Source organism: Phoxinus phoxinus (genome assembly GCF_949152265.1).
Source record: "Phoxinus phoxinus genome assembly, chromosome: 17".
NCBI classification, from domain to species: Eukaryota; Metazoa; Chordata; class Actinopteri; order Cypriniformes; family Leuciscidae; genus Phoxinus; species Phoxinus phoxinus.
The window spans coordinates 31170419-31197433 of NC_136892.1; the positions used below are offsets into that span (position 1 = coordinate 31170419).

Sequence of the window (27015 nt, forward strand, 5' to 3'; positions counted from 1 at the left end):
ATCTTCAATCTCTAGAGAATAATGATAAATATTGTCTGAACCTCTTACCGAGATAAAGTATATAGCCTAGTATCAGTATGTTTTGGGAACATTTTCTGCAATTGATTTTATCTCTGTATCCTGGTCTTCATTCATCATCTGGTCCTCGGGTCTTAACTGTAAATTCCCCTGCAATCTTCATTTATGTTCTACAGAAGAAAATCAGTTGTTCCTGACCCGCACATTTTAGAGTGTCCTTTTATTGTGGCCAGCCTAAGGCACACCTGTGCAATAATCATGCAGTCTAATCAGCATCTTGATGTGCCACACCTGTGAGGTGGATGATTATCTCGGCAAAGGAGAAGTGCTCACTAACACAGATTTATGCCACATTTACACATAGCCGGGTATTTAGAGAAACGAATATTTCTCCCCCTCCGTTTTCAATAATAACATCGTGCACACAACCCGCATAAATACGCCGTCGAGCGCCTTTATAACTATGCTAAACCTATGGGCGGCAGTGTAGCGAGAAGGATAAAGCCATGCAAGCCAATCAGAATCCTCAGAATCGACAAGAGAGAACCTAAAACCCCGTTTCTCCCAGTTGACACGACAACATATAACCGGCGTTTTCAGAAATCTCCACTTTGGCCGGAGTTTTTAGAAATGATCGTTTTCTGGGATAAAAACGGCGTTTTCGTGTAAATGACAGGCCAAAACGCAGAGAAATATCTGCGTTTTCCCATCGTGTAAACAGGGCCTTAGACAGATTTGTGAACTATATTTGAGATAAATAGGCCTTTTGTGTCCATAGAAAAAGTCTTAGATCTTTGAGTTCAGCTCATGAAACATGAGGGCAAAAATGTATATGACTTTCTTCTTTCAGACGAATACAATCAGAGTTATATTAAAAAAGGTCCTGGCTGTATGTCTTTGGAAGTCCATAAAAGTGCATCTATTCATGATAAAAGTGCTCCACACGGCTCCGGGAGTTAATAAAGACATTCTGAAGTAAAACAATGCATTTGTATAAGACAAATATTCATATTTAAAACTATATTGACTAATAAATATGTATTTTTAATTTAAAATACTTGTTTATATCAAAATCAATAGTAGCACACAACAAAGAGTCCAGAAGGTAAATACAATTGCCAACTCCAGCACATATTTGAAGTTCAAAACTTTACCCAAGTCAAACATATTTTGGGAGATAAATAGTGTTTGTATAATCTCAAACAAGATAACAGATTTTATCATGGTTGTCTTGTATCTATTCTAATCTATGAAGTTTAGATAGTTTAATATGGTTTCCGCCAGTAGAGGCGCTCGAGCAACCGAAGCAATGACACACACCCGAGTCTAGGAGAAGAAGAGAAGTGAGCGAGGGAAAGGAACATAAACATGAGAAGTGGAACACAGCCGTTCATTCTGCTCTAAATCTGCTGTTTTCAGACTGTGAGTACATTAATTTTATCATTTAATAGGAGAAATCTAAATCCAAACGACTAAACGATTCTGTTCATTTAGTGATTCACTCAGAAATTAATCGAAATAAACCGACTGATGTTGTTCATACGCTCGTGAAACGTAAAGTCGTTACTGACTGTTTTTTCACATTACAATTAGTGAAAATTATGACTTGCATTTTATGTAATGAAACCTGGTAAACCGTTTTAATGCATGTAAATCATATCTAATGTAAAAGCAACATAAACATCAGCTAGAAGAGTTGAATTGGGTTGTTTGATCAAAACACTTAAAGCTGAATAATTGTGAGTGATTGTAAGAGTGATGATCATCTGCTAAATGAGCAACAACGACCACAATTCACTCCTTCAGTCAGTGAAGCTCCCACAGCCGTTCATGAGAGTTTAAATGCTGGGAATATTCCCATCTTCCCACAGGAGAAGAAGAAGCAAGCAGGAGGAATTACTCCAGGAGAAACTACGGACATACTATTGTAAAGATGGAGATTAAGGAAGAACCCTGCAGAATAAAAGATGAAGATACAGAGGAACAAATAGGTTGGTGTTTTCCTTCATTCTCTTCAATGACTGATGAGGAACATTAAGATGAAAACTCACATATCCTCCTGAGACTCAGGCATAGACTGTAGAGACTCTGTAGAGGACATTATATTTTAGTGAATTTCTCTGAGATCATTAATGTCACGGTCCTGTAAAGAGCACATTCAGGGCTTTTCAGAGATACCAAATGGTTGAAGGTTTTACCATTACAACTGAATCAAAGTTAGCACTCTTATCTAAATAGGATGTTTAATCTGAGTAATTTTCAAATCGTATTCTGAGTTTGCATATTCCTGTTTTTATTCATTTTGAGGAAAACTGAATGTTTTTGTGCAAGTGAGATTTAGTTTAGTCTACAACTAAAATAACTATAATGTTTACACACAACACCTCCTCACTTTATTTATATCAACAGGACAGCTGTCAGTCAATACATGTGAAAAAGTAACTAGTGTTACTTAATTAAAAAAGTAACTTGAATATTTTGTTGTAAATTGAAAAAGTAATGCGTTACTTTACCAGTTACTTGAAAAAGTAATCGGATTACAAAACTCTCGTTACTTGTAATGAACACAGCACTGATCAGGACTTACAGGCATTTTGGGGAGACACAACGACTGAATAGGGAAAGAAATTGTATATCATATATTCTTATGAAAATGTTGCCTAGAGCAGAACACTTAAACCGTGAATAATTGTGAGTGATTTTAAGTGTGATGATCATCTGCTAAATGAGCAACAACGACCACAATTCACTCCTTCAGTCAGTGAAGCTCCCACAGCCGGTCATGAGAGTTTAAATGCTGGGAATATTCCCATCTTCCCACAGGAGAAGAAGAAGCAAGCAGGAGGAATTACTCCAGGAGAAACTACGGACATACTATTGTAAAGATGGAGATTAAGGAAGAACCCTGCAGAATAAAAGATGAAGATACAGAGGAACAAATAGGTTGGTGTTTTCCTTCATTCTCTTTAATGACTGATTAAGTTATTACTCCCATTATTACACTTCTTTTTTCATTACAGAGATACCCTGCCTTTAAGCCCCTTTCACACAGAGATTCCGGAAAATACACGGATAAAGTGTCCCGGTTTTGTTTGATTTTAGGTTCATTTACACTGCAAGGGAATTTCCGGAATTAGAGTGCGTTCACACCAGGGTTATAATCGTTAACGAAAACGAACGAAAAAACGAAAACTAGATGGGGAAAAAACATTGTCGTTAACTGAAATAAAAATAAAAACGAGGCAAAACAAAAAAACGATAACTAAATAAAACTGTAATGTGTGGTTGACAAAACTAACTAAAATAAAATTATAGAGTAAATGTCCTTAGTTTTCGTCTTTGTCAATGTCTTTCCTTCGACGCTATTTCGCGCGCGCGACACACACACACACACACACACACACACACACACAGTCACACACCCCTCCCCTCCTCTCAAGTCTCCAGAGAACGTCTCCATGTGAACGTGTTCGACGCGACGTTGAAGCAAGTTCGCAAAAGGTTGGTATCTCATGAACACCTTTACACAATCACTTACACAATCACACACATAAAAAGTGGTATACAAATATTTTATATTCTCTGAATATAATGTTCATATGAGAAGCAATTGGGCCTTCTTTAAAAAGTTAACTAGTCGCAAGTTTGAGGTAACTTAAAATGCATTTGTGTTGTCGTTGTCAAAACACTAACGTTATAAGCTGCAGGGCTGCATACTTTTTCTGACCTTTTTGAATCTTGCCCGTGACCAATAGCCCATATTACAAAAAAAGACTAAAACTAATTAAAACTAAACTAAAACTAAGCATTTTCAAAAAATAAAAAAATAAACTAAACTAGCAAACCCACGTTAGAAACTAATTAAAACTAAACTGAATTTGAAAACACAAAGTTAAAACGAAATAAAAATAAAAACTAATGAATAATGCAAAACTATAATAACCCTGGTTCACACACATCCCGTAAAAATCCCGTAAAGATACATGACATCGATGTGATATGTAATGTCTCTGCAGCGTCTTAAGTTTGCTTATGAGCCACGCTTGTGCATTTCTTTCTCTGATTCGATCATAAACTAGCGCACGTACTGTTTCACTACCGAACGATCTCGGCATCAGCGTCATCACTACGACACGGCACTGATTACGGCTTTTGTTCACACAGCGCGCGTTCCGGGACTGATACCGGGAATATTACTAGGTCCCCATCCCGGCATCAATCCCGGGTCGTGTTTGCGTTCACACAGAAGGCGTTCTGGCAATTTCCCGGGATCAACGCGCTGTGTGACAGGGGCTTTAAGGGAATATCTATTGCTAACCTAAACAATGTGCCAAATAACCTAATTTGGGGAATTTAATGTTGCTTTTAGACTCGATGGAAGTGAATGAAGACAAACGGCAGCATTTCACAAATGAAGATGGAAATGCAGTCGTTTCAAAGGCTGAAGAGAATTTCTCACAAAAACAAGCTGGAAAATCTGGAGTCAAAGGATCTTTCACCTGCTCTGAGTGTGGAAAGAGTTTCATATATAAATCACACCTTAAAAGACACATGAGGATTCACACTGGAGAAAAACCGTTCCCCTGCACTGACTGTGGAAAGAGTTTCATACAGAAAGGACACCTGAACGAGCACACAATAATTCACACTGGGAAAAAACGGTTCACATGCTCTAAGTGTGGAAAGAGTTTTATCCATAAAGGACACTTAAATGTGCACGCGAGAATTCACTCTGGAGAAAAACCTTATACTTGCTCTCAGTGTGAAAAGAGTTTCACATCTAAAAGTAATCTCAATAATCACCTGCGCCGACACTCTGGAGTGAGATCGTTCAGCTGTGATCAGTGTGAGAAAGCATTCGTTTTAGAATCAAGCTTAAAAACACCTTAAAGTTCATACTGGTGTGAAGCCTCACTTTTGTTCTGTATGTGGAAAGAGTTTTACACGACTGCAATATTTAAAAGAGCATGAGAGTATTCATACTGGAGTGAGACCTTATGTGTGCTCTGACTGTGGAAAGACCTTCACTTCATCCAGCAACTTAAAATCTCATCAGGGAACTTTCTCATTAGCTTTCCTGTAGCTCAGTGGTAAGAGCATTGTGTTAACAACGCAAGTTTGTGGGTTCGATCCCAGGGGATTGCACATAAATGTATAGGACATTGCAATGTAAGGTGCTTTGGATCAAAGCGTCTGCCAAATGCGTAAATGTAAACTCACACTGGAGAGAAACCGTACAAGTGCTCACACTGTGGAAAGAGTTTCTCTCGGTCAGATTCCTTGAAAGCTCATGAGAGAGTTCATACTGGAGAGAAACCGTACTACTCTTCATAAGAAAAAAAAAATGTTGCCCGAAGTTGTCTAATGAGAAAATGTTCATGTTCAGAACCATCCATCATTTACATTTAGTCATTTAGCAGACGCTTTTATCCAAAGCGACTTACAACTGAGGACTACAGCAAGCGAGTCATCGTGAAGAGGCAAAAATAACGCAAGAAGTGCTCAAAATACAAAGTTCAGGCATTGCTCAGAGTAGCATAAGCCAAACTAGGGAGGATTGAAGGAAGAGGGTTTATTTTTTTTATTTTTTATTTTTAAAAAAAATTGACATTTATTTGACATTTTAAAGTTGGCTTGACATTTACACGGAGGGACTGTCTCTAAAGTTACATACGACATTGCTATACACATTTCTAACTTCAATAGCATTTAAAGAGAATGACTTACAGTCGTGAAAACCAACTGTAAAATGTTTATGTTGTTGTTAGGCATGATGCACACCTTTTAGATTCTTGATATTTAATAAAATAATAAACTGTCAAATCATGTGTAAATATTGCTGTTTTTTTCACTACCATATGCACAAAATTGCCGTGGAAAACGAGCCATTAAATGTGGGATTTTACTGAAAGTTTGTTTCTATGTTTCATCTGACAAGTTTCGAATGATTTATTCGTCTTGATCCAATAGCTTGTGACCTTTTTTCTGCTCTCATTTTATGCATTTGAAGTAAATGAAATGTAAATGTAATTTTCTGTTATGGATGTTAAATTAAAACTAAAAACAATTCAGTGAAGTAAAAAAAGAAACATTTTTGTTTATGACATTTTTGAAGTTACATTACATTCACTTCAATAACGAATAATTCAATAATTAAGTTTCTAGCTTTGTAATATTTCAAAGAATGCAGTAGCCCAGGGATGACGTCAGAAACTAAAGTCTGATTCACCGCTGGTTCCTTCGAGATTTTCCTATAGGGTTTTATAATGTTGTTGTTTTTTCAATTTATGAGTAAAATAAAGTTTATGGTTAACATATCTTGACCATATTGACGTTTTGTTCTACAATGTAAACGTCATACACTCTTATTACAACTTATTACAAAAGTACATTTTCAAAAATCAACATAACTGCTTCAAAACTTGTCTAGTATGAGTATGTTGAGTGTCTTTTATAATTTAGAACAAAACGTCAAAGTATGGTCAAGTTATGTTTACCACAGGCTTTATTTTACTCATAAATTGAAAATCTCGAGGGGAAAAGTGGGCAGGGCTTTAATTTTAGACAGAATAACATATAAGAAAGAAATTTTCAATATTCAGTTTTATTCTAACATTTTGTTTACCTGTAGATTATTATGGATTATTACTATTATTAGATTATGAAGTTTTTAAGTTAAATGTTCATGTCTCTGAATTGCAAACGATTCCTTTCTGTAATTTGCACACATTCACAGGTTTAATCGATAATTACAGCGATAAACCCTCATCAATATTCATTCAGCTTCTCTATAAACTGAATTAAAGAATTTATAGTGTAACCGTGCTGGAAATATAGCGCTAATTTCTGGTAATAACCACTTTTGAGAAGATAAATACATTATTTGTTTGTCATTATTTAGAGTCTGTTGCCAGAAAGTGTTTGAACATAAATCTCCATGTCTCTTGTTTTACATTCTGGTGGAAATTAACCTGTATTATTATTATTTCTTACATCCAATTTGTAATAATTTCAAGTTGAGTTAGTATTGTTATAGTACATTTTGTATTACACTAAAATATATGTATGTTCAGAGGTGGGTAAAGTATCCAAAAACTGTACTCAAGTAAAAGTACTACAAGTACTTCTAGAAATATTTACTCAAAGTAAAAGTAATAATCTTAATAGTTACTTGAGTAAGAGTAAAAAAGTATCCAATGAGAAATCTACTCAATTAGCTAGTTACTAGTTACTTCGTATCATAGGCCTATATATAGGATATATATATATATATATATAGACTATTATTATCATAATCAGATAGCTTTGCAACAAAAACAGAAGAGACAAGCATTATTTCTGCCATCTGTAGCCCGAAAATCATTGCCTGTCCTTTGGTTTGTATAATATTAACTTATACAACTACATTTGGATTATTAGACAATGTCGAAATAAAGTGAATCTGCAGAGTTTTGCATGTAAAGGGAAACATTGACACAGAGAAGAAAGAGTTCAAGCTCGCGCTCATGACATCTGATCTGAACACCAGAGGCGGACACAGCTTCATTACTTGAGTAAAAGTACAGATACCCCTTGCTAAATTTTACTCAAGTACAAGTAAAAGTACTACAGTCAGATGTCTACTTAAGTAAAATGACTGAAGTACTTGTTTTTAAAAGTACATTTTGTAAATATTGCATTACTACTGCCACAGTGCTTACATTTATGTACAGAAACGTCCTACATGGAGTTATGTAAAATGTTAATGTTAATACTTTGGAGAATGTAAAAGGAATTGAAATTAAAATCAAGTCATTTTCATCTTTTTACCATGTTTCTTTATTTATCAAGATTAGATAAAGGCAATACAAGGCAATAGCACAATGGCAACGCTCTGACAAACCACTGCTAGAGTTTTAATAGATTTTTTGCACCCACATTTGAACCCGACTGTGTTAAACACACCGCATCCTTATAGATTAGATAGATTGATCTCTCCTGCCATTGAAGCTAGATCTGTGTCTGTCAAGAAGAGATGCTTAAATGAGAACACTAGTGCACTATTTATGAAGGCTATATCCTTAACACCAAGCATATCTGCTGACTCTGCTGACTGAAAAGTGTAATTGATGATATTGCTCCTGTGAAAGTCAGGAAGAAGAGTGACAGACAAAAAGCACCCTGGAGAAACTCAACAGCAGTGCAAAATGACAAGACAATGCAGAAAAACAGAGCGCATGTGGCGGAAGACAAAACTTGTAGTCCATTATAACATCTACAAAGACGCCATCCATGCTTTCAATGTGGAACTAGGCAAAGCTAGACAGACTTTCTTCTCGGATATTATAAACAGTAACTTGAACAACACACACACACACTCTTTTTGCTACTGTAGAGAGACTGACAACCCCCCAAGTCACATTCCCAGAGAAATGCTCTCAGACAGCAAGTCCGGGCTTTCTGGAATAGTCCTAAAATGCTATAAGAGAATATTTGCTTTTTGGGGCGGCAGTGGCTCAGTGGTTCATGTTGGTTGTCTACAAACCGGAAGGTCTGTATCCCCGGTTCCACCTGACCAAGTGTCGAGGTGTCCATGAGCAAGACACCTAACCCCAGCTGCTCCCAACGAGCTGGATGGCGCCTTGCATGGCTGATATCGCCGTATGAATGTATGAATGAGTGAATGAATGGGTGAATGTGAGGCAATAAAGCGCTTTGGTGGCCATGGATCTGTTAAAGCGCTAAATAAATGCAGTCCATTTACCATAAGTCTGAGTGGACATCCATGACATGTGGAGTCCCTCAAGGCTCAATTCTTGCGCCACTCCTATTCAACCTGTACATGCTCCCAATGAGCCAAACCATGAGAAAGAGATCTACTTACACGCAGATCTACTTAGCCCTATCACCTAACGATTACAGCCCCACTGACTCCCTGTACCAATGCATTGATGAAGTAAACAGTTGGATGTCCCAAAACTTTCTTCAGTTAAACAAAGACAAAACTGAAGTCATTGCGTTTGGAAACAAAGATGAAGTTCTCAAGGTGAATGCATACCTTCACTCTAGAGGTCAAACAACTAAAAATCAAGTCAGGAATCTTGGTGTGTCTCTAGAGTCAGACATTAGCTTCAGTAGTCATGTCAAAGTAATAACTAAATCAGCATACTATCATCTGAAAAATATTGCAAGAATTAGAATTTCCAGTCAAGACTCAGTGAACTTGTACATGCTTTCATCACCAGCAGGGTGGATTATTATAATGAACTCCTCACTGGCCTTCCCAAAAAGACCATAAGACAGTTGCAGCTCGTACAGAACGCAGAGCAGAACCAGGACATATGAACACATCACACCAGTCCTCAGGTCTTTACACTGGCTCCCAGTTACATTTAGGATTGATTTTAAAGCATTATTACTGGTATATAGATCATCCAATGGCCTAGGACCTCAATACATTGCAGATATGCTCACTGGATATAAACCCAACAGATCACTCAGATCATTAGGATCACATCAGCTAGAAATATGGGTTCACGCTAAGCATGGCGAGTCTGCTTTTAGCTACAATGCCAGCCGCAGCTGAACCAGCTTCCAGAAGAGATCAGGTGCGCTCCTAGTCAATAGCCCAATAGCCTACAAATTGCACAACTGACATATTGCATACCAGTGGCGACTGGTGGTCTTTCAAAGAGGGGAAGCTCATTTTCGGCCTACATCATAAAAATGGTCCAAAACTTCCATCAAAATATGTGTATCGTGATTGTCAAAACATTAGGTAATTAAACAGAATTTTATTAAGTTTAGTAAAAACATGTTACAATGTTTACATGGTACAATGACTGTAGGCTACTGATTTCATTATTGCATTTCAATTCAATTTTATTCTTTTGATTTGATTCGGATCTTGATTCAATATCGATTCATTTGGATAAATATTAGGTAACGTTAGCCTACTTACATTCATTTTTTTTTTCAAGAAAAAAAAAAATCTCATACATGCTGTAAACATACAGAGAGCCCTGTCAGCTGGTATTATTAAAGGTTAAATAACATCTCAAATTAAATATAATACAAATATAATATAAAGATGCCATACAGTGCACATATTTAGCAAAATACTCCTCTCTGTAGCTAATTTTTCTAGCCAACTAACGTGCAATGGTTATTAAATGACTTTCTTAATCCTGAGGTAACGTAACGTTACGTTAAACCCTGGTTAAACCTAAACGTTGTGCCATTTTTCTTTCCGCGTTGAAAAACACTGATTGCTCGATATCGTAATGCAATTACGCCCTCGTATGAGGGATATACATTTTGGTAAGTTGTACTGGATCTTTCAACATGCTGATTCGTGTTTATTTATTATTTACTTATTATTGTAAAGAGTGAGAGATGATCTGTCACGTCACATTTACAAGTGCTAAAGCGATATTTATTGTTTGAATTTCGTAATACAATTTACAGAATCGGAGAGCTGAGAATTTGCTTTTCAAAAGTAACCTTCTCTTTGTTGTCTGTCAGTGTCAGTGTCCTCTTTGCTTCGCGATTTTTCCCTGCGTGAGAAAAGCGTTTTTCAGTTTACTTTTCATTGAGCTCGAATAGCTTCAGCTATGGACAGAAATTCTGTCAATCAAAAGGAGATGACAGACCCTCCAATCACCACGCAGACGCTCGGAGTCCGGGCCCGCCCACTCCTCCATTCCCCCCAGAGACGCTGAGCGTCCGTGGGCGGGACATAATCGCAGCATTTATCCAATGACCGTCTAGTTTCGCAGCACTGAAAAAAACTGTTCAAAGCAGCCCCTTTGAAGTCAATGGACGCTCGGCTTCAACAGAAAAATGCACTGTGACGCTACGGCAATGAATGAGAAGGAAATCGAGTCAGCTGACCAGCTGCTGATTCTGAACGAACTCGTCTTCGAGATGAACGCGTTCTAAAGCATTTTTAGTCAATAAAATGTCAACAAAATAGTACATTTGACCATTAATTGTTGACATTATAGGGGAAGCCGAGCTTCCCTTGCAGTCTTAAAGAAATCGCCACTGTTGCATACCCCACATGACATATTGCACACCCCAACCCCAATAGCCTACAAATTGCACAACTGACATATTGCACACCCCAACCCCAATAGCCTACAAATTGCACAACTGACATATTGCACACCCCAACCCCAATAGCCTACAAATTGCACAACTGACATATTACACACCCCATATGGCCTACTAATTCCACATAACCTAAGCAGTACATGATACATAATATAGAACAATCCAACAGCCCATACATTTCACCCCTAACATATTACATTATCCCAATAACCTACTTATTGCATGATAGCATAGTGCACAACCCAGCCAGCCTACATGTTAGTGTTGATAAGCTTAATGGACATAGGCAAAAATGAGTTTTTATATCGGTTTAGCCTGCATGTAACTCTAAATCTTCTGCCAGAGGGTAAAAGCTGGAATTCTGGGTGAATATGTGTGTCGGATCTGAGAATATTTCTTGTGCCTGTCTAATAACTGACTGCTCATACATTTTCTGGTGGGGCAGATGGTTTTTGACCCCCATAATCTTCATAGCGGTCTATAACTTGACTGTTAAGCAATCAGATCTCAAATCAGATCTTTTCAGGCATACTGTCTGCTCTATTAATTGCAAGTAATCAAATAAGATTTGTGTGTCCAGACATGTCAGGAATTGTCAGTTTGAACTTTATTCTGCTGTTCTCATGATAAGTTAGTTAATCCCTTTACCACTAGATGCAGCTTTGCCACTAACACAGTGCATTTCATTTTCATAACCAATTTCTATTGTTAATGTCTACTTATATTCATTAAAATACATATGGTGCAATTGTAGTTTTATTAGCTTTCCTAATTCAAACAGAAGAATATGACACAAGCCAATGTCATGGGTTTGAATCCCAGGGATAGGGTATAATAAGTTGTGATTGTCAAAACATTTGGTAACTCATTTTTATTAAGTTTACTGACAACACATTACATTTTTTAGCTGCATGGTTACAATTACTGGCAGGTACTGTATTTATTATCGCTTGACATCTTGATTCAATATCGATTCATTTTGATAATTTTTAGTTACAGTAGATGCATGTTAAAAAATTAATCACTAATGCTGTAAACACTGAGAGCCCTTTTTAATAAAGGTTAAAAATAACAACTTAAATGAAATATAATCTTTATTATAATAACAACTTTATACTATTTTAATGATATAAGTAAAAATATAATATACAGCCTAATATAGTGTACATATTTAACAAAACTCTATAGCTAATTTTTCCAGCCTATGGTCATTAAATTGCTTTCCTGATGTAAATGTAACTAATGTGACATTGTTCTAACCGACCTGATTTATTGACTTCTTATTGAAAAACACTGATTGATCCGAGGCATAGAAATTTCGGTAAGTTCGGGTTTATTTATGTGAATAAATATTAATCTATTAGAATGTGAATATAATTAGGCTACAATTAAATTAAATGACAAGTTTGACACTTTATCCCAAATCAAATATATTTGGGGAGATAAATCGTTTGTATAATCCCAAACAAGATAACAGATTTTATATTGGGTTAACTTGTTTTAATCTATAAAGGTTTAGATGCTACAGTAGAGCTTTCTTGGGGGGAAAGGGTGTCTCCCTCCAAAGTGATACCTTTGATGAAGATGCTTAATCATGTTGTAACGAATAAGCTAGAAGGCCTCAAGTCCAATTTAACAAGGTTGCCCCGAGGGTCAGGGAAAACACAGTACATTTAGAATAATCAAGTGTGATGACCATACGCTCATTATTGGATCGCAGATTAAAAAAAACTGGGATTTTTAAGTTAAGGGAAACTGCAAGAAGCGGCTCATCAAGATTAAAATCTGAATGCACTAATCAGAAGTTCTGATCTCCATTCTGCTTCCACCAATACATCCTCAGCTCAGCTGCCAGCCTCTTCAGAAGTAGTTCAATCTACAAACAGTAAGTAGTGCATTTCTTTGTTGTGTGAATTTTCGCATTAGTGATTAGCACTGTGAACCATTTTTAATGGATTCTTTTTTCTTTGTTACCTCTATTATTAGTTGACTTTTGGCATCTGCTGGATGCACGGTTGATCACATAAGAAGGAGCTCAAGTGCAACAGCAGATGCTACTGTAGAAGCGGACCGGTATTTATCAGTGGATAAGTGTATCTCAGAAGATCTGAGGATCAACTAGTCTATTGGGCTCAACAAAAGCATCTGTATCCTCACTTATACCATCTGGCACTGGCATTTGTATGTTCCCCCGCATCCTCTGTTCCTTGTGAAATTATCTTTTCCAAGGCTGGAAAGGTTTGTCCAAGAAGTGGAATTGTCTAAACCCCAACACACTTCAAAAAATTTGTTTCTCAATAAAGATCTATTGTAATCCTTCATTCACCCACCGCAAACTGCAGTGTTGCAGTTTCCTCCACTACATCCCCAGTCCCATAAGCACCTCACTTTACTAAAACTAGTAACCGTTCAACCTTTTGTTATTCATACTGTCACTATCCAAACCATTTATGAATAATTAATTAACTGTGTGAGTGACATGTATCTTTCTCTGTATGACTTTACTTGTGCAGAGAAAACTATTTTATTTTATAACAAGGAAATGGACAAATGTCTGCTCAGGTCATTTAGACATTAGCTAGGTGTCACTAGTGAGCAATGCTGAATGAAGCTTCAGGTAATGAACCTTTAGGTGAAGCAATGGGTTGCAAGGTCTCAGTGGTTCAGGAAGCCTAATTTTTCCATCACTAACAAAACCATGATCAAGTTGCGTTTTTTTTTAACAAGCGGTTTAATCGCCCACACACCGTTGGATTTTCGTCGCTGGGCCGATAGGTGGCCTTTTTAGATATATGAATGATATTATTTGATAGACTATTGTTGCCATTGTTTCACAAATGTCTCATATGTGCAATGAAAATAATTAAACCAGAAAGAAATAAAACACATCCTTTCATAAAACAGTGTTTTATGGCATTGTCAACAAACTTGTTCTTGTACATCTGTGTGAGATGACCATGCACTGCTTGAGCGATGACACTGACACGAGTATTTTCACATTGTTGCTTTATTGTTCAGTTAATCTTGTGTACAGGTAACACTCAGTGTTTACTGCGCATGTGCAACACAACAGAGGATCAATACGGGTGTCGGAGAACAAAACATGCAACACTTACAATGCAATTCACAACCATTTTAACCAGTTCTCCTTGTCAAACAATCAAACCAAAACTAATTGTAGATTAACTGTATTAAAGGTTAATACAAGGTATTATAAAGGTTAATATAAAGGTTTGCTTTTTTACAAGTTATGAAAATGAACTTTGCTCACTTAAACACCTTTAGGCAATTATTTTTCTTATGTTTCAGTAGAGTAGGAAAATGGCTGTAACTCTTCCCACATGAAGAGCACTGGTGCGGCTTCTCTCCAGTGTGAATTCTCTCATGATCTTTCATGTTTCCTGACTGAGAGAAACTCTTTCCACAGTGTGAACACTTGTACGGTTTCTCTCCAGTGTGAACTCTCTGGTGTTTTATTAGGTTGCTGGATGTAATAAAGGTCTTCCCACAGTCAGAGCACACATAAGGTCTCACACCAGTATGAATACGCTCATGGTATTTTAAAGATCCAAGATGTGAAAAACTCTTTCCACAGACAGAACAAACGTGAGGCTTCACAGCAGCATGAACTTTAAGGTGTTTTCTTAAGTTTGATTCCGCAACAAATGATTTCTCACACTGATCACAGCTGAATGATCTCAATCCAGAGTGAGAGGGCAGATGATCTTTGAGATGACCTTTCTGAGCGAAACTCTTTCCACACTGAGTGCATGAATAAGGCCTTTCTCCAGTGTGAATCCTCATGTGTATGTTCAGGGCTGATTTACATACTAAACTCTTTCCACACTCAGTGCAGGTGAAAGATCCTTCAACTCCAGATTTTCCAGCTTGTTTCTGTGTGAAATTCTCCTCAGTCTTTGAAACGACTGCATTTCCATCTTCATTTGTGAAATAATGCGGTTTTTGAAACTGATGTTTCTCTTCATTCACTTCCATCAGGTCTAAAATTAACAAATTTAATTCCCATAATTTAATAAAAGAATAATCGAGAAACAAAAATAAACATTGTTCAAAATCTCAACATTTTGCATAAATCATGTTTACTACTGAGTCTACTAGGATCTAGTTTTAGATGTATAGTCATATGTTAGTTTTCATCTTAATGTTCCTCATCAGTCATTAAAGAGAATGAAGGAAAACACCAACCTATTTGTTCCTCTGTATCTTCATCTTTTATTCTGCAGGGTTCTTCCTTAATCTCCATCTTTACAATAGTATGTCCGTAGTTTCTCCTGGAGTAATTCCTCCTGCTTGCTTCTTCTTCTCCTGTGGGAAGATGGGAATATTCCCAGCATTTAAACTCTCATGAACGGCTGTGGGAGCTTCACTGACTGAAGGAGTGAATTGTGGTCGTTGTTGCTCATTTAGCAGATCATCACACTTACAATCACTCTAGATTATTCAGTGTAAATGTTTTGCTCAAACAACTGTTTAGAAACAATTCTATGATTACTGAATTTACACTTTGGTCTTAATATCAAGCCTCATTTTGACGTCTTTTTATTGTGGCTTTTGTTTTGCCCTCTTTCTGTAAATATTGTATATACATAATTGTTCCTTTATTACTGAAGTGGTATTGGGATTGTGTGCTTTTTTCTTTTGATATTTTCTCCTGTGTTTGGTATCGCCAGTGAGACCACTGTATGTGTTTTATTTTATTTTCTTATAGAGAGTTTGTTTAAGTGGGTTTAGTCAAAAAGTTACCTTTTTCTTATTGTTTTGGCCTTGCCCAACCCTGAAGACTTTGCTTCATGTTTGTTTTTGGTGAAGCTGAAAGAAAAAAGGAAAATAGAAAGATAGTAAACATTTTATTTGTTACTTTTAAAACTCTTTATATCTCTCACATTTTTTATTAATAATACTTGTAGGCTACCATCTAACTTGAAAATGAAGTCAAGATTTAAAATAAAATAAACAACATCAGTAACATGGAGACCAGAGGGTTAATATAATTATAAACTGCTTAGCATATATTTTATGTTTGAATTTCAAAATGATCTATTATGGTGAAAGTGAACAGCTGTGTCTCCTAAGATGTTATTTCTAAATCAATACTAATATATATAGGCTAAATATATATAATACACTGGGCGGACTCTATTTTGAAAAAAAAATCGTTTTCGAAATCCGAAAAGCTCCTTTCGAACAAAACAACCGGTTCATTTTAAGATGGCCATTTTTAAATAATTTTAGACCGGATCATTTCTGCTACGTTAATACAGCTTACCCATACGAAAGTTTATGTTATGACATCTGTTAAACTAACGGTTTCTATTCAGATTTTTCGAACAATATTACAGTTCATCATCCAAGATTATTTATTTACCTCAAGCGGTCTGTTTGACTTGTTTTGAAGTTTTGTGAGTAAGAAAGACGCGCACTGATAGAGAAGCATTTCCATTGGCTGCAGTCTGCAGGCATTGGCCAATAACAAAAGACGACATAGCGCAGCCAATTTTACAGAATGCCATTTATAAATATCAATATCCCTCTAAGTTTTTATTATCATATATTGTTAATATCCCCCCCCCCCCCCCCCCCCCCCCCCCCATTTCCAACCCTGTATATATATTTATTTATATCTGGGTTAGATAGTTTATTATGGTTTCCGCCAGTAGAGGCGCTCGAGCAACCGAAGCAACGACACACACCCGAGTCTAGGAGAAGAAGAGAAGTGAGCGAGGTTAAGGGAACATAAACATGAGAAGTGGAACACAGCCGTTCATTCTGCTCTAAATCTGCTGTTTTTCAGACTGTGAGTACATTCATTTAATCATTTATTAGGAGAAATCTAAATCCAAACGGCTAAACGAGTCAGTTATTTAGTGAATCACTCAAATGAATCGGAATGAACCGACTGATGTTGTTCATACGCTCGTGAAACGTAAACTCGTTAACGTTACTGTTTTTTTTCACGTTACAATTTGTGAAGATTTAGTTGTGTTTTTGATTTTATTTAATGAAACCAGGTAAACAGTTTTTAATGCATGTAAATCTCATTTAATGTAAGAGCAGCATACAAATCAGCTAGGTTAATTATTTCTAAATGGTTGTTTGATCAAAACACTTAAAGCTGAATAATTGGGAGTCATTGTAAGTGTGATGATCATCTGCTAAACGAGCAACAACGACCACAATTCACTCCTTCAGTCAGTGAAGCTCCCACAGCCGTTCATGAGAGTTTAAATGCTGGGAATATTCCCATCTTCCCACAGGATAAGAAGAAGCAAGCAGGAGGAATTACTCCAGGAGAAACTACGGACATACTATTGTAAAGATGGAGATTAAGGAAGAACCCTGCAGAATAAAAGATGAAGATACAGAGGAACAAATAGGTTAGTGTTTTCCTTCATTCTCTTTAATGACTGATGAGGAACATAAAAGATCAATTCACACGAACAGACGCAAATCCATACCGAGAGTCACCAGAATACGGATGTCGCAATACCAAAAATCTAGTAGTCGCGGTACTGATTAGGGCTGGGCAAAAAAAAAAGATTTTTTGATTAATCGATTTGTAAAAAAATTCATCTTGCATCAAAATCCTGTCTATTCATTGCATGCATTTGAAGTTGGGTTTTAATGTACCCATGCAAGTGTACCTAAAATAAATGTATATGGGGTAACACTACAAACTTGTTTCAGCACTATACCACAAATCAATGTATGACAGTTGTATGACCAAAATTCAGAGCACCAGTGCGCCAGACAAGCCAAATACCTCAAGACAGGGATCACTGACCGAAATGTTCGGAAGTGTCACTCCTTATGAACGTAATTCAAAACTGCACGGGGAAATCACTCGGGCAATAATCGAGTTCATAGCCAAAGATATGATGCCTCTCAGCACGGTGACCAAGCCTGGGTTCGTGGCATTGATAAATACGCTTGATAAACAGTACAGTATACCTTCCCGTACATACTTCATTCAGTCTGCCATACCGGAGCTGTGCAAAGAGACTTGCACTTGAGCAGTAAGATAATTATAATTTTAAATTCGTTTTTTCTTAAGACTGTAAATTTTGCACAGTGTTTACAAATTGCATGCCTTTGTTTAAATTATTTAAATGCACAGTGGCAAAGCCACAGATGTTTCTGTAATGAGCAGTTCAATAAAAATTTCATTTATTTCAAGTCATACATGTTTTAATTTAATTCTAACAAAAATGCCCAGCCTATGGGAAAGAACATTTCACACTAAATGTATCTAATATTGTGTTGGTCATATGTAAATAATTCATTATGTTTTGTGGGGAAAACAAATTGCATATAAAATCGCAATATTGGGGGGGAAAATCGCAATTAGATTATTTTCCCAAATCGTTCAGCCTTACTCTTGATATCGTTTTATTGAAGTTATATTGCGATAATTATTGTTATCGTTATATCGCCCAGTCCTAGTCCTAAGTTATTGGAACTGTGACATTAATTTTCTTCCACCTGTAAACGGTTTGACCTGGTTTCACAGATAGGGCTTAGATTAAGCCAGGATTAGGCCTTAGTTCAATTAGGACATTTAAGTAGCTTTTATAAATGTGCCTTAAAAAACATTATTGATGTGCATCTTGGGACAATACAATGGAAGTGACAAATATTTTCAGTTCTGTCAGTGCAAGTTGCTTTCAATTAAAAAAGCTCAAACATGTATTTTAGTCTGAGACTAAACTGTGACTTGACTTTCACATGTCTGTGAAACCTGGGGTTTGTGTCCTAAAGGGGTCATTTAATGCCATTTTTGTTCAAGTTAATATGATTCTTTAGGGTCTAAATGAAAAGTTTGTAATATACTTTTACTTTAATAAAAAATTCTCAATCGTATTGTAAGAAAACACTCATTTTACCTGGTCAAAAACAGCTCTGTTTTCAGCACGCCGTTGTGTGCATGTGTCTTTAAATGATAATGAGCTTTGCTCACCCCGCCCCTCTGTTCTGTGGTCATTTGACACACACACGTGGAGTGTTGCCTTGACAACAGGTGAGGGTATATTTTGGAGAAAGAATGGCGGCGGGAGTCTCTGAGGACACATCTGTGCAACCGTATCAATTTGAACCAGAGTCGGACCCAGAACAAGATGACGGCCCCGAAGAAGTTCGACAATTAAGGCTCGAACAGGACGTTTCTGAATGGTTGGTTAACGTAATGTCACTTTGATCTATCTTTGTATGTACTGGCAGGGTAACGTTAGAGTAGTGCGATATGAATGCTATGTGTTTACTGATATATACTTTAGTTCATTGACTGATTGATGTTACAGCTAATGGTCATGAAAAACTTTTTCCCGGTAAATGTAGGCTTGTCAGTGAGGAATAAAACTTTACACTCACTTCTTCTGGAGGTGCAGCAGGAACACGAATAGTTGGTGTAACGAGGTATGGGAAGAAGGAGGCGGGAACCGGCGAACATTCATCAACTTTAATGATAAATAAACCAATACATAATGAAAGTATAAGCCAGCAGCCCCTCATGGACGACTGCTGGCTAAAAATAAAATAAAACGCAACATAAAATCAGGCCTGTTCCTCTCTCGATCTTCACTGTCGTCGCTCCTCCTTTTATGCTTCCGCTCCTCCGTGAGAGATACGCCACTCGCGCCGCTCTCTCACGTCCCTCGACCTCGTCCTGCTCGCCACAGTTGGTACCGATTATTTTTTCAGGAGCAGCAGCTTAGCAAAACCAGCTTTATACTGACCCGCGTTTATAAAGCAGTCTGGCGAGAAATGATTCGCGCAAACATGAAAGCATTGACGTTGATCGTGGGGAATATTCCCTTCAAAAACTAAACTCAGCCACTGCGTCTTCAGCGGTTCGGATTTAGGAACATCAAAATGACTACTGTGTTCGTTATTACACCCGAGAGCAGAACACCACAATCGCTTAGACGCCATTCTGCTCCAGCGTATCAACAATGGCGGACTATGATGACAGCTTGCTCAGGGCGAGTCTGTGTTGAAACGCTGCTGTCAATTAACAATCGTGACGTCACACGGTCAGACGGCTCGATTTGAGACTGGAAAACATATAAAGAGATTTTTTTTAAAAACACTGGATTGATTATTACCGTTATGTGATTGTTGTGTACAGGCACTGCCAACACATTTCATTACAATCAACTTGTAAAAGTGCATGTACCATTATATGACCCCTTTAAGGACTGTTCCACAGGTGCATGTGCAATAATTTGTAAATGGTTAATTGAACGAGCATGAAAACCATTGTTTAAACACATTGTCTAATAAATATCTGTAAAGCTTACTTGATTTTACAAAATTATCTTTAAAATACAGTATCCTGAGTTTAGTGTACTCACATTAGGCACGGTTGTTTTGTACCGTGTCCTGGCGTGATTGTCCCAAACTCCCCCGCTGGTTTGCACTCACATTGCACTTAAAGTTCTGGGCCGGAGCTCGCTTATGTCATTTACGATGAAACCTTTTGTTTTGAAGAAAATCAATTCCGCTAATAGATTTATAATTTATGCCACAGCGATTTTCACTTGATTGTGCTGCACATATTAGAAGATTATTACGGAGCCCAATCGAACCATGCCTGAGCCCCCCTCTTCAAGCGGGCCCGGACACGGTACGAAAACGTTCACACTAGTCAAACAAAGCAGATTTGGGGTCAAACAAAGCAGATTTGCGGTCAAATGTGCTCGGGGATGGTTCAGATCGCCTAGTTTGAGTACACCGACTCAGTAGTATACTGGATTGGTGCTAAATTGAGATTGAACTATATTTCCTTTTTGTCCTTTTATTGACTTTAATTTGTTGATTTTAGATTCGGTGGAAGTGAATAAAGACAAACAGCAACAACCTCATTATTTCACGAATGAAGATGGAAACACAGTCGTCAAAGGATCTTTCACCTGCTCTGAGTGTGGAAAGAGTTACATGCATAAAACACACCTTCAGAGACACAGGAGGATTCACACTGGAAAAAAACTATTCACATGCTCTCAGTGTGGAAAGAGTTTCACAGATAAATCAACCCATAACCGACACATGAGATCTCACACCGGAGAAAAACCATTCACTTGCTCTCAGTGTGGAAAGAGTTTAACAGATAAATCAACCCTTACCAGACACATGAGGATTCACACTGGAGAAAAACCGTTCTCATGCTCTCAATGTGGAAAGAGTTTCCGTTGTAAAAGTAAACTCAACGATCATCTGCGCCGTCACTCTGGAGTGAGATCTTTCAGCTGTGATCAGTGTGAGAAAACATTCGTTTTTTCATCAAGCTTACAAAAACACCTTAATGTTCATGCTGGTGTGAAGCCTCACTTTTGTTCTATTTGTGGAAAGTGTTTTGGACTACTGCAACATTTAAAAGAGCATGAGACTATTCATACTGGTGTGAGACCTTATATGTGCTCTGACTGTGGAAAGACCTTCACTACATCCACCCACTTAAAATCACACCAGAGAACTCATACTGGAGAGAAACCGTACAAGTGTTCACACTGTGGAAAGACCTTTACTACATCGAACGGCTTAAAATCACACCAGAGAATTCATACTGGAGAGAAACCGTACAAGTGTTCACACTGTGAAAAGAGTTTCGCTCAGTCAGGACACCTGAAAGATCATGAGAAAGTTCATACTGGAGAGAAGCCACACCAGTGCTCTTCATGTGGGAAGGGTTTCATCCGCTTATGTCAGCTACAGACTCATAAGAAAAAGCGTTGCCTTAAGTTTCTTAAATAACTAAAGTTCATTTTCAGATCTGTCACATTCAAGTTAATAGTTTGATATTCTGATAAATAAAAGGATCGAATTTCTTGTAACAGCAACATCATCTGAGGCATGGTGAGGGTTGCTCCAATTTTAGAAGGAAATGCTTATTTATGTTTATGGATATTGTGTGTGGGAGTAAATTTAGTTAAACTAGTTATCTCCAATAATATTCTGTGCAAATTAATTTGTTTATTCTGGCTCTGAAGAGGTGATGAACTACTATTAATGTCATTCATTATGTACTTACATTGCATGTAGAATTAGTTACAAGAATAAAGAAACAGAACTTGTACTTAGAGAGACTTAAGTCATGAGCACATTTTTTTCATGAACAGTCATGTTCACAAAGTCACCAGAATCGTCCAGCTCTACTATCTAGTACCTAACTCTGAGATTGGCAAGAGCAGCTTCCAAATCCTCAGTTCTCATCCTGCTAGATCTGTCTGCTGCCTTTGACACCGTTAACCACCAGATCCTCCTGTCAATCCTAAAGACGAAGGGCATCTCGGGAACCGCACTCCAGTGGTTCAAGTCTTACCTCTCAGGTAGGTCCTTCAGGGTGTCATGGAGGGGTGAGGTGTCTAAGACCAAACATCTAGCTACTGGAGTGCCTCAGGGCTCAGTGCTTGGACCACTTCTCTTCTCCATCTACATGACATCACTAGGATCTGTGATTAAGAAACATGGCTTTTCCTATCACTGCTACGCTGATGACACACAGCTCTACCTCTCATTCCACCCTGACGATCCGATGGTAGCCGCTCGCATCTCAGTCTGCCTGACAGACATTTCTGGCTGACAGACATTTCTGGCTGGATGAAGGACCACCACCTTCAACTAAACCTTGCGAAAACAGAGCTACTCGTAATCCCGGCTAACCCAGCACTTAATCACAACTTCACCATCCAGCTAGGCTCGTCATCCATAACTCCATCAAGGTCAGCCAGATATCTTGGAGTTGTAATTGATGATCAATTGAACTTCACTGACCACATTGCTAGTACTGCCCGTTCCTGCAGATTTGCCTTGTACAATATCAGGAGGATTAGGCCCTTCCTATCAGAGCATGCTACACAACTCCTGTTCTATCCAGACTGTCAAACCTCGGCAACTGATCCAGAATGCTGCAGCTAGAGTGGTCTTCAACGAGCCGAAGAGAGCACACGTCACTCCTCTCCTCACAAAACTGCACTGGTTGCCAGTGGCCGCTCGCATCAAATTCAAATCACTGACGTTTGCCTACAGAACAACCACTGGCACTGCTCCCCTTTTACCTAAACTCACTACTTCAGACTTATGCGCCATCCAGAAACTTGCGTTCTGCAAGCGAGCGGCGTCTTGTGCTGCCATCTCAAAGAGCCACAAAATCTCTTTCTCGGACCTTTACCATGACTGTTCCCTGCTGGTGGAATGATCTGCCTAACTCAACCAGATCTGCTGAGTCCGTAGCCATTTTCAAGAAACGCTAAAGACGCATCTTTTTCAGCAGCACTTGATCCAGTAATACTAACACTTTCTCTTCCATTGTATCTATAAAATAATATATATATATATATATATATATATATATATATATATATATATATATATATATATATATATGCTTTTTTACCTGTACTGCGTTAGATTGAACTGAGAAAGGTCATAGCACTTACATATTGTTGTCCTGTTAGTTTGACTGCTTCTATTGTTCTCATTTGTAAGTCGCTTTGGATAAAAGCGTCTGCTAAATTAATAAATGTAATGTAATGATGAAATAATGGTTAATATTAGTTTGTACACTGCGATTATACCTTGTATTTTGACGAACATAATAAAGCTTTTTACTAAAAAAAAATTCTTAAAAAAAATGTAAGCTGATTTTGTGTCGTCTTGATTCTCTGAATAACTTGCATGAGCTTCTCTATATGTAGTTTTGGCAATAGTTTGGCAGCGTCACAGATGTTCGTCTAGATGGCGCCATTTGCTTTCATTTCAACCACGTGATCTTGTTGAAGCCATGGTGATTCATAAACATAAACTATGTAACTTTTTTTTTTTAATTTAGAAATATTTATATGAAGAGCGAGAAAATTGTGAATTCATCTTCCAAACATTACCTTTGTCTTATCCTGAATCACTATGGTAGGTCTATAGTGTTTATATTGGGACTATTTTAGCCACGGAGTAACGAGTACCTTCTTAGACATAAACAGAGAGAAGTAGCTCCGGCTGCAATGTACTTCCGCAACGCAAATTCATTTTTGTTTATTAAGCACCGAAAGCTACATATTGTACCTTTAACTGATTTAATTCACTGTGTTTTGAGAAGAACCCTGCAGAATAAAAGATGAAGATACAGAGGAACAAATAGGTTGGTGTTTTCCTTCATTCTCTTTAATGCCTGATGAGGAACATTAAGATGAAAACTCCCATTTCCTCCTTTTACCCATGCATAGACTTTATCCTTTGTAGAGGACATTATATTTTAGCAAATTTCTCTGAAATCATTCATGTCAGTCCTGTAAAGAGCACATTCAGGGCTTTTCAGAGATACCAAATCTTTGGAGGTTTCACCTTTTAAACTCCCTCTACTTGGACTTTAAACGTTACTGACAAGCTTCTGGGGATGTCCCCACCATACCTGTCAACACTCCCGTTTTCCCCGGGAGTCTGACGTATTTCACACCCATCTCCCGTCCCGCCCCCCTCCCGTTTTGTCCTTTCTCCCGTGAAACTCCCGTAATTTGTATTCCCAAACGTCGTTATATGAATAATCACATCAATATATTATTCCAAGGTTGCCCAGTTGCCAGATCTTGAATGAAACCCACCCTACTCGCGCAATACACACATCATACACATTTCAACCCATTTGTGAGCTCAACCTGGCAACCTACAACTCAGTAGCGCTGTTGACGTGCAAGATCGACGTTGGAAATTGAATAAAGCGATCACTGGTAAAAATGATTAACGCAGCATCCGTTTTTTCTGTCATCCTTTGGCTGGCGTTACATTATATGATGCGCTTTCATTCTTGCAAATGCTTTTAAACCATTCACGCAAAGACAAATTGAGCGCCAGAATCGAGTTCTCTTTCGGCTTGAAGTTGACCGAACTAACACGCAATTCTGCAAAAATGTCAGTTTTGTCGAGTATCCTCATAAGAGCAGACTGCGCACTCTTAAATGAGTTAAATAAAGTCATGAACCGTTAAATGAATACAGTTAAATGAACATAAAGAAGAGTTGTGAGAGAATGATGCGCGTGTGAGATCCGCGTTTCTGTCAGCAGCGGCTGCTCTTAAAGCGACAGTAGCCAAATAAAGCTTTCTGTCAGTAAAGTTAATTTAAGAACAAAGGGAACAGAGAAAAACACTCACTGCTCTTGACAAAATAACATTTGTAACTTTAACAAGGATTAATATATGTATAATTTAACATTGCAAACTGTTTGATAACTTTATTAAATTTCTGTATATTTCCTTATATTTCCTACCTTTTAGACAAATATTTAAAATATACTGTCTTTGTTGCCCCCCAAATGCCCCCCAAATTTTAGTACTCAAATGTCGACAGGTATGGTCCCCACCAATCTCAAAATCAAACTTACACCCTTGATGAGAAGTATAAATACCATTCTGAGATAACTTGCCTCTTTAGTTTGACTTTTTGCACCATCCCAAATTTTTCAACATTAACATTTTAATATAACATTATTATGGCCTTTAGAAAAATTTGTTTTTTTTTAGGAGGTGGGGTAGTGCACTATAGGCCCCTGTGGTGAGGCCTAAGCTTTTGTCCTTAATGGCATTTTATTCCTTACATTACTTTTACTTTTATACTTTAAGTAGATTTTAAACCAGTACTTTTATACTTTTACTTGAGTAAAAAGCTTGAGTTGATACTTCAACTTCTACAGAAGTCTTTTTAAACCAGTATCTGTACTTCTACCTGAGTAATGAATGTGAATACTTTTGACACCTCTGGTTATAAGTAGTTTTTAATTGTTTTTTATTTTTATCCATCTATCTTTTTTCTTTTAAAATACATTATTTTGTTTTCATATATTGTGTCCTGCTTTCCCGAAACAAACTCAGTTTGTAGAATTGTTTCTAAACGACATTTTGAGCAAAACATTTGCACCTGAATAATTGTGAGTGATTTGTAAGTGTGATGATCATCTGCTAAATGAGCAACAACGACCACAATTCACTCCTTCAGTCAGTGAAGCTCCCACAGCCGTTCATGACAGTTTAAATTCTGGGAATATTCTCATCTTCCCACAGGAGAAGAAGCAGCAAGCAGGAGGAATTACTCCAGGAGAAACTACGGACATACTATTGTAAAGATGGAGTTTGAGGAAGAACCCTGCAGAATAAAAGATGAAGATACAGAGGAACAAATAGGTTGGTGTTTTCCTTCATTCTCTTTAATGACTGATGAGAAACATTAAGATGAAAACTCACATTTCCTCCTGAGACCCAGGCATAGACATTATCCTCTGTAGAGGACATTATATTTTCAAGATAATTTATGTCACAGTCCTGTGAAGAGCACAGTCAGGGCTTGTCAGAGATACCAAATGTTTGGAGGTTTCATCTCCCTCTACTATATATATATATTAGAACTACACACACATTATATATAAAGTTTTCAATTTCATACATTCATTTCTTATTAAAAAATAAAATCCTTTCCTCCAGACATTACAGCTGAATCAAATGTATCACTCTTATCTAAACACTATATTTAATCTGAGTAATTTTAACATTTTTTGTTGTTGTAAATAAACATCTCAGCTAAATGTTATGGGGTTTCAAATCAAAATATGACTTATGAAACAGGACACTGATTTCATACTTGTTCTCTGTATAGACACCAGGACCAGTGTTGGGAAAAGTTACTTTAAAAAGTAATGCATTACAATGTTGCGTTACTCCCCAAAAAAGTAACTAATTGCGTCATTGAGTTAACCCTAACCCTAACTAGTTGAGTTATTTAGTAATGTTGCTTTACTTTTGCGTTACTTTTTCTCACCTCAGCTGGGCTTACTTGTTTATTTTTTAATAACAACCAAAAAAGTGCATTACTATTACTAATTTAGTACTATTTTTAGTCATTGTAA

General features: G+C 37.3%; 3 protein-coding genes and 1 long non-coding RNA gene across 5 annotated transcripts in view; 3 read left to right on the top strand and 1 right to left on the bottom strand.

Annotated features, from left to right (window-relative positions):
• Positions 1-2004, top strand: part of LOC306984759 (uncharacterized protein) — a 218689-nt gene extending 216685 nt beyond the window's left edge. The window contains exon 7 of the mRNA XM_079586427.1: positions 1890-2004. Coding sequence (XP_079442553.1) covers positions 1890-1949 — 60 coding nt within the window. The 3' untranslated portion in view covers positions 1950-2004. The remainder of the gene's footprint in view (positions 1-1889) is intronic.
• A 12103-nt stretch (positions 2005-14107) lies between these two features.
• On the bottom strand, positions 14108-16742 carry LOC306984784. The gene is made up of 4 exons (XR_013794621.1): positions 16499-16742; positions 15877-15942; positions 15319-15438; positions 14108-15113 (listed from the first exon to the last, which is right to left on the bottom strand). It is a non-coding gene; the product is annotated as an uncharacterized lncRNA (long non-coding RNA).
• A 56-nt stretch (positions 16743-16798) lies between these two features.
• Positions 16799-27015, top strand: part of LOC306984754 (uncharacterized protein) — a 35933-nt gene continuing 25716 nt past the window's right edge. The window contains exons 1-3 of the mRNA XM_079586410.1: positions 16799-16927; positions 17388-17507; positions 26177-26296. Coding sequence (XP_079442536.1) covers positions 17450-17507; positions 26177-26296 — 178 coding nt within the window. The 5' untranslated portion in view covers positions 16799-16927; positions 17388-17449. The remainder of the gene's footprint in view (positions 16928-17387; positions 17508-26176; positions 26297-27015) is intronic.
• Positions 19057-23475, top strand: LOC306984777 (uncharacterized protein). Of its 2 annotated transcripts, none has more exons than XM_079586469.1 (2): positions 19057-19299; positions 20951-23475. In XM_079586469.1, the coding sequence occupies exon 2, from the start codon at positions 21064-21066 to the stop codon at positions 21877-21879; it is 816 nt and encodes a 271-aa protein (XP_079442595.1). In that variant the 5' UTR covers positions 19057-19299; positions 20951-21063; the 3' UTR covers positions 21880-23475. The 2 variants fall into 2 exon arrangements, with proteins under 2 accessions (XP_079442595.1, XP_079442596.1); XM_079586470.1 differs by lacking the exon at positions 19057-19299 and adding an exon at positions 19523-19542.